The sequence below is a fragment of the Artemia sp. Qi Xiang Cuo genome, unplaced genomic scaffold, assembly GCF_049724085.1.
Source record: "Artemia sp. Qi Xiang Cuo unplaced genomic scaffold, ASM4972408v1 HiC_scaffold_3244, whole genome shotgun sequence".
Taxonomy (NCBI): Eukaryota; Metazoa; Arthropoda; class Branchiopoda; order Anostraca; family Artemiidae; genus Artemia; species Artemia sp. Qi Xiang Cuo.
In genome coordinates this window covers 40,075-48,648 of record NW_028300637.1, presented here as the reverse complement: position 1 = coordinate 48,648, position 8,574 = coordinate 40,075, and the positions used below count along the sequence as shown (strand labels likewise).

Here is an 8,574-nt window from a genome sequence, read left to right as displayed (position 1 = left end):
TACTCATCCCAAACCCGAAGTTTCAGACAACAAACACCTATGAGTGACTAAGAATCCTAGCTCTGAAAAGTCCAAAAAGCAAACTACACCTCCCAAATCAGGTTTCGTGAAATATACTAATTGCATCCTTTTTTGAATCTGAGAATTATGGCTCACTGAGGCCTTCAAAAGCCTGCCTATATAAATCGGCCTAATTTCTTATTTTTAGGCGTTTCTGTTCTTTTCTGGTTTTAATCTGCATTGTGCACGCCTTGTTTGGTGCATTTAAAGTATTAACGGTATTTTTTATCTTTCCATATCCTTTTACGATAGCTGGTATTTATCACACACCCAGAAAAAACAGCCCACGGTAAATAACCCCCACGGAAAATATCCCTGAGACAAGACATGGGACAATACCCCCTCCCTCCACTGAACGATATGGTAAAAATGCTCTTCAATTTACGCATAATAAAGCCATGTATCTTTTTCTTAAACTCACGCCCATTAATTTTCACGCGAAGAAACAGTTTGTTTTCACCTTACAATGCTGGCAATAGAATTGAGGCATGGCCCCCTCCCCCTTTCTCCAATGTCGTACATATATTGTTAGATCTTAATATGAAAATAACGAGATTTCACCGGTTCTCCAAAATATCACATTGAGTCTGTGCCTAATTATTACAATTGCCTCAAAGTGTTTTAATTTTGACGGAGAAACAGTTCCTTTTGACTTTGGCTGCTGCGTTCGTAAACACGGAGGGGAAAGGATGACAGCTAATTATAGGCCTCGTGCCGGAGAGCCTTGTGTCAAAACCAGGTTCGGTTAATAACAACAGTGACGGAAGTCAATGATCGCTTTTAGCTAGGATATAGACACTTAAAATTGCATAAATTTAACGAAAGAAAATTATTTCTTTTTGCTAGAATTAAGGTCGTAAACAGAGGGGGATGGAAGGATGGGGTTTACGTAACGAAAAAAGAGCGTATTTTACACTTTTTATCGAGTATAAACATCATATAGGGACGTTTGTATAGGGGGGGGTTTACCCGAATAGAGGAGAGGGGGACCACGGAAAAAAATTTTATTTTGAAAATAAAAAATGAAAACAGAACTTACATTGCTAATTGTGGCTGCCAAGGCTTCAAGTTCATCAATAATTTCATATGTTCTATCCATTGTGTCACAATACTGGCGTCGAAGGGAATGGGGGACATTGGTGGGCCTTTGGGGAACAGGGCTGGTCTTTGGGGGGTCTGGTGGGAATTGCGGTGACTGGTGGATCGGTGTGGAACAGGGAGGTACTGTGGGGGCTGGGTAGACAGGTGGGGACCAGGGGCGGGTGGGTGCGACTCCGTTGGTCCTTTGAGAGCTCGAGGGGCCTTTGGGGGGGGGGCCACCGGGCGGGCCTTGGGGGGCCGGCGGGACATTTGGGGACCGGTGGAGGGCCTTTGGGACCCCGTTGGTCCTTTGGGAGCTCGATGGGCCTTTGAGGGGCCCGGGGATGGCCTTTGGGGGTCTGGGTGGGCCTTTGGGGGCGCCGGTGGCCCTTTGGGAGCTTGGGGGGCCTTTGAGGGTCCGGGGGGCAGTTGGGGACCTGGGGGACATTTAGGGACCGGTGGAGGGCCTTTGGGAGCTTGGGGGGCTTTTGAGGACCGGGGGCGTCCTTCGGGGTTGGGGTAGGAGGATTGGAACCCTTTGGGGTTGGGTTAGAGGACCTCACAACACTGTTAAAATGAAAATTGTTTTTTATAACGACCACACTCAAATTATCTTCTAAAATCTCTTCAAAAATCTTCTTTTAAAATGTCTCTATCTGTTTCACCGAAATAGTTCCATAACCTGTCTAAAACGGTTTCGCCCAAATAATCACTAAACGCAAATTCAGCGTGTTCCTTTGTTATTGGCATCTCTGCGCTAACACATTTCAAATTAATATGAAAGCATTTCGCGCGCTAAAACAATTCATCGCTAAGATGTTTCTTGCCTAATTGTTTCCATGGCCTTTGGTTATTAATATCTTTTGGAGTTCGACCAGTAGAACTGTTCCCGAGGCGAAGACATTAATGACTTGGATCTATTCCTGGAGAAATGTTTCTTGGCGAAAATTTTTAAAGTCTGACAGATGATGTCATTGATTGATTGATCTGTCAGGAAATGGGAAATTAATTTGTTGTTTCTAAGGGGAATTATTGATTCACGATAGGTGAATTGAGGTCGACAGCACAGGTGTTCTGACTCGTGACAGCACCATGTGGTTTATGGTTTTCTCAGCGAGAAAGTTACTGTTTTTTCAAATTCTCACTTACAAAAAAAATAAAAACAGAAAAAAATGTGACAAATGTCCTGTTTTTTCAAATTCTCACTGAAAAAAAACATAAAAACATACAAAAATGTGACAAAGCTCATGTTTTTCAAATTATAACTGACAAAAACCATAAAACAACACAAAAATGTGATAAAGTCCCTGTTTTTAAAATTCTAACTTACAAAACCATAAAAAACTAAAAAATTGTGACAAAGATCATGTTTTTTCAAATTATCACTGACGAAAACAATAAAAACATACAAAATGTGAGAAAGCCCCTGTTTTTCAAATTCTCACTGACAAAGTCCATAAACCACGTGGTTCTATGCCCATATATGGACTCCCGCTGGGAGTAGCACCCCCACTACTACTCAGGTAAATTAAAAACAGGTCATCTGTTTCTGTTTCTGTTCTGTTTTTTTGTAAGAACAGAAACAGGCACTTTAAAAACAGAACAGAAAACAGAAACAGTGCCCATGCTTAGTAGAGAACGAGTGGCGCGATTCTGACCCCTTTTATACGCACGCCACGAAATTTTTTTTAAAGATTTTATTATAAAAAATCTTATATCATCACAGGGCATATCTTACAACCCTTGCTCTGAGGGCTGTGGGGGGGGGGGGGTCGGCATTCTCAAATTCATAATTTCCGAACCTTAAAACTACACTGAACAAATTTCAAAATTTTGATTGGATGTGTTTGGGGAAGGTATTGAAGTTGGAGCGGGGGAGCTGGTTACCCTCCATGAGCTCTTTTGAAGTTCTTATGAAAATTATTTGGATAAGAAGTGCCCTGGTATAAAAAAAAACAATATATTGTGCCCACGTTGCTCTTTACGTAGGCAGCGCTTTTGCGCTGCCTCTTATATTTTGTCTTGAGATTTCAATTATACAGCACTGGAAGTGTCGATTCGACCAGGTAAGCCCCCCCCCCCTAAAATTCAGTCTATGGGTGCTCATGTCTGGACCTGGTCCTTTACCTAGTATTGAAGAAGATGAGCGTGATCAAATATCATCGAAGGGGTAGTAGTCATGTAATTTCTTAGGGGATTGACCTTTAACAATTCTTTCTGCAGTTTTATATGACAATGTCTCAATTAGTGATAGGTCACAAGCAAATTTTGATGAAAAATAAGTGTCCTGTTAGCCGTGCAAATTTGATTTATTTGGATTGATGTAGAAGATATAAGTTTTGCAGCGTCTTTTGACAAAAGCTGCGGGTTTAAATGTGGCGTCTGGGGAAAATTTTTGAACTGACGTTTTTTTTTTTCCATTTTTTCACGATTTCCTGAAATTTAAGCGTCGTCAACTTGACTAACCCATAAACTATATCTGAACAAGACTGCAATCTTTCAATTTTCTATGCCAAAACAAGGGCAAAGTTTAGCTTCTTTCAACTCAGGGAAATCAGACCATCCCTTTTTATGCGTATTAGTTTTCACTGATACAGTGAGGACGGCAACTTTGATGCAACCTTCTGAGAATATAATGTCCCAGTAAAGTAGCAGTCAACGGCTAGGGGGTCCCTGTGACTTCGAGAGCAAAGAAGATGGTATGGTACCTTAATAATTATTTGTCTCCTAATTGTTATGTATTTTGTGAGATTTTTTTTTTTCTTTTGATTGGTATATGAAAAAAAATTCTAGAGTTTGTTTTCATAATATTTCACATCCCATTCTCAAGTCGGCCGAAGGTAGAACTCACCTTCATATCATAGAAATAAAAAGTGTGACGAGCACTATTTTCCGGATAGTTAGTACTTATCATCCAATGTTTCTAACCTCAAAACCCAGTAATTTTAATAATTTGCTATCCTTACTCTACTCATCCATGACAACAGAGTTTTCAATATGGGCATGGATGTATAGCGTGAATAATCGTTTGTTTCTGGCGTGTAGTCGTACCTACGTCTTTTTATCGTGTTCAGATTGTTTGACGGTTCATTACGTATGTGTATGGCTGTGCAAGTAGAAAAATCCCTTTTTTGCGAATAGCAAGGGCTTAAGTTTCAGAAATAAATTTGATAGACATCGAGTTTCTATTCAATTCGTGCGTAGCTGTGTTGGCCTCAGGCGGCTTGGTGCTGCGGTGAGTTGTTAGTAGTAGTAGTAGTAGTAGTAGAGTTTCTATTACTTTTAAGATAAGTGAAATTATGTCTTTTTGCCTTATTTGTTTATATTTAAAAAAAAAATGTGCTATTGTCTTTTATATGTAAGTTGATTCTTGTGCTTCCTCTTTTGACATCCCTAACCTTTTTTTTTTTTTTAGGTGTTAATATATCGCAACCCATGTCTTCATCCCGGTGATGTGCGCACAGTTAGGGCTGTTGACAAGCCCGAGTTTAGAAATTACAAAAATGTGTTAATATTTTCTGCCAGTCCTAATTGCATGTATTCTCTTTCAGCTGCTTGCAGTGGCGGAGACTTGGACGGAGACCTTTTTTCGGTGGTGTGGAATTCTAAATTGGTTCCACCTCAATTATCTCTTTTCCCTCCTCTTGACTATTCAGGACTCTTTAGTGATATGCCAAAAGACCCTAACCCTTGCAAGCATGAAGCTCTCTCACACTTTTATGTAAAAGCTCTTGTTAATGACGTGCTTGGACGAGTTGCTCATCTACATGTTGCATTATGTGACAATCTTGAAAAAGGGGCCTGTGATCCACTTGCAATGAAACTTGCTGAATCGCAAGCTGTTGCTGTTGATTTTCCGAAAACAGGTATACCACCAAGAGTACCAAGAGAGGCTATCGCTTTAGTGAAAATTAATGGTTACCCCGATTTTATGGCAAAGAAAGAAAAATTAACATATCCTTCAAAGAAGGTTCTTGGCGAGCTGTATCGCGATGCGTCATCATTATATACCAAATTCTCATTTTCAAACCAAATTTCTGCTGAGCCAGGGCTGATGGTTAATGGCTATGAGAAGTTCATTCCAGCAGCTGAAAGAGATTATCTAATTTATTTTACTCATATGAAGCGGATAATGTATCAATATGGACTTCAAGATGAATCCGAAATTATTTTGGGACGTTCGACTTCTTCAAAGCTTTCGTTCATGCACACACAGAACACGTCAAGTTTAATCCAAGATTCATTTTATAAGCTGAAAAATCTTATGACTTCCAAATTTTTCCAAGATGTTCATAAAAACGACCAAAAAGCAAAAGCATCCGCTTGGTATTACGTAGCGTATAGTCATTCTCAGCCAAATTCTCTGAAATTTCTTAGTTTTGCCTGGATTGTCTCAGACATTCTTTGTAATATTAAGCTATCAAAGTCTTCTGATGTTCAGTGTGTTCCCGAAAACGCAGTTTACTTGGAAATTGGTCAGGAAGTAGCAAATTATTTCTTAGAAACTGCTGAAATTTTAAGTGCTGTTGTTGCCCGACGAATTCTTATTGGAAACCGGCTCATTGCTGTAATTTGTGAATACGCTTCGAAATTATTTAAAAAGCAAATTGAAATTAGGCCATATGGGTCAGTGACTATATTTACATGTAATTCTTACTCTGATCTGGATTTGTCACTGATTTTGAATGACTCAAATGATAATCAATTTTTACCATCGCACTATCTTCGTACGATTGTTGTCCCATCTTTAAGTAATGAAGTTGAATCAGTCGTAGACGTTACAAATTCTCAGGTACCACACATCAAATGTTCAGTATTAGATAATGAAGGAATTGTCAACGTGGACATATCAGTTAACTCAGTCGGTTTGCTAAAAACTGCCTTAATTCAATCTGTATATATTGAGCAACCGAATATACTACCAGTATTTTGGTTTCTTGTTAAGTGGGCGAAAATCGCTGGTATCTTGAAAGACAATCGAATTCAAACGGATTTTGCTCTAATGTCTTCAGGAGATTTTTATGGATTAGTTATTTCGTTGCTCGAAATCCGTTTTCCAAAGAGAAAAACGGAAACACCTTTAGCAGAGTTGTACAATAATCTTGTGGATTCAATCAGCCGCATGACTTGTACGGATTACGAAATCATTGGACAGTATATTGTATCTTTCTTCAAGAAACTTTCAAAGATAAACAAATCTTTCACAATTATTTGGAAGGATCAGGAAATTCCAAGTAATACAATCGATGCAGATATAATGAAACAAGTTGCCCGGATAAGTCTTCATGCCTACTACAGACTGATTCCTGCAAGAAGCTGTTCTTTTCTGATTAAAACATTTACAAGTCAATCAAGCATTACGATCCCATGCTGCATCAAACTACCGTTCAGTCTAAGCAGGGCTTTGATAGGTTCTTTATCATTTCATTCGAAATGGCTTTCAGAAAAAACAGGTGCGGAAGTGACATTACATAAGACCGAAGGTCAAGTTCAGATTATGCTTAAGGCCCTCGGCACTCGTGCAGAAATATTTAGGGTATATGAAGAAATACAAAATCTAATTCATACCATGAGGAATAACCGTCTTCGTTATCGCGCGAAACGGAACAAGTATTATATGATAAACTCTGATATATTCATCGTTCGCAATGCTGACCCTTCTATTCTGCAAATAGAATTTATAGATTCCACCGGTCCATTTCAGCTACTTCATTCTCTTAATGCCAGATCTACACTTAAACTTACTTGTAATACATTTTTATCGGACTGGAAGCAAGTAGCACTGGAACAATTCGTTTCTCACCTACTATGTCAATTCGCCTCGTTTCCTGTCTCCAATAAAAGGCTTCTTGACTCCCTCAAAATTACGACTCGTCTAGGCAACTTTTATATTTTAAATGTAGCGACTGCTCTGCCAGAAACAAGAAAGTCACTTTCAATGCCAGAACTGGAACATGCTTTGGCATTGAGAAAACATAGAAAGGATTACTGTTTCGAAAAAAATGAGGAAAGGATAGATGAGAATCCTCTGGAAAAGAAAATGAAGCTTATTACGCTCAATCCTAGTATTCATCATCCATTGACGAGAGACCAGTTAAAACCTAGTGTAAAAAAACAGAAGAAGAGAACGGGATTAGCCTCTTCATTTTGTATTGGAATGAACACAGAGAACAATAAAGATAAAGATGCCTTAGCAACAATTGAATTAATTTACTGTGAAGCTTTGAAAAAACTTGGTTATGTTGTTGATCCTGGCTATAAGCCTTCATATGCATACCTGATATCCGTGATTATATCAAAAAGTGTTGAAGGTTCATTTTCATTTGATAAGGACATGAATTTCATTGGAGCCAGGGAAAGAGACTTAAGATGGGCCAACTGCATCATTTTGCACGGACATGGGCCATCAGCTAACATGAAAATAATGGAAAATGTTGATGGTCGTATTTCATGCATCACCAATGATCCCATTAGTGATTCGTATGTAAAACACTTTTTGCCTGATGGTCATTCTCCTCTGGAATTGAAAGAAACAGGGTTGAACTCGAAGAAACTTGTGATAAGTGATCGTTTGGAAGACCATCTTAAGGAAAAAATTTTATGTATTATTCATAAAGTGTCAAGTGTAACCTTTGTAAAGGGAAATTGCTGGGGGACTATATCTTCTGGAACTACATACGAGGGGAGCAACACTTCACAATCACTGCCATTATGCAAGTTAACTTTGCATTTTAATGATAAAACATTTAGAGAAGCTGTAGTTGCAAAAAATTATTCCGGCCTTCGGAACTTTGCTTGCAACGTATTTTTCTCTTCCTTGGAATTATGTGAAGCTATTTCTGATGTCGTGCCACGCTTTATGAAATAAAAAAGGATTGTCAATTCTGTAATAAAAACGAAGATTTGAAACATATTCATTTCTGGGAATGAAGCATCTGTTCTGCATTAGTCATTTGCTAGTTCTTCGTACCTTTTACAAAGGATGAAGTCAATTCAAAAGTCTATTTGTGACATTTTTGGGGAAATTCGCCCTTCCACAAAATGTTGCTCCATCGATTTGTTTGAGTTTTGTTTTCAGTTTTCATATTATCGTCCAGTATATCTGGAAATGTATTCTTTTTAGAGAAGATGTTATATAGTTGTTGTTTTCCCAAAAATGGAAAGATACTGGAGCTTTTATTATCGAAATAGTTTTGTCAGTTCAGTCAGTTTTTGACTAATCTTCAACGGTTTTGTCAGTTTTTGAGAAATCTTCCTAAAAATAAGTGAAAAATTGTAGTAAATTTATTCACCCTGAAGTCTTTACCCTTTCCTCTGTAATGAATGGAATTTTTCAACCATTCAACGATCTTTTCGTGCCCCCCCCCCCTCATCCATCGAATGAATTATTAATGTGTGCCTTAAGTGTTCTGTTGGGGGTAGTTTTTCCAGGAA

At 38.6% G+C, this 8,574-nt stretch overlaps 1 protein-coding gene across 1 annotated transcript; it reads left to right on the top strand.

Annotated features, from left to right (window-relative positions):
• Positions 1-4,560: 4,560 nt before the first annotated feature.
• LOC148938463 (uncharacterized) lies at positions 4,561-8,071 on the top strand. The gene has a single exon (XM_089107776.1). It carries the CDS (start codon positions 4,676-4,678, stop codon positions 8,006-8,008), a length of 3,333 nt encoding a protein of 1,110 aa, XP_088963902.1. The 5' UTR covers positions 4,561-4,675; the 3' UTR covers positions 8,009-8,071.
• Positions 8,072-8,574: the final 503 nt, after the last annotated feature.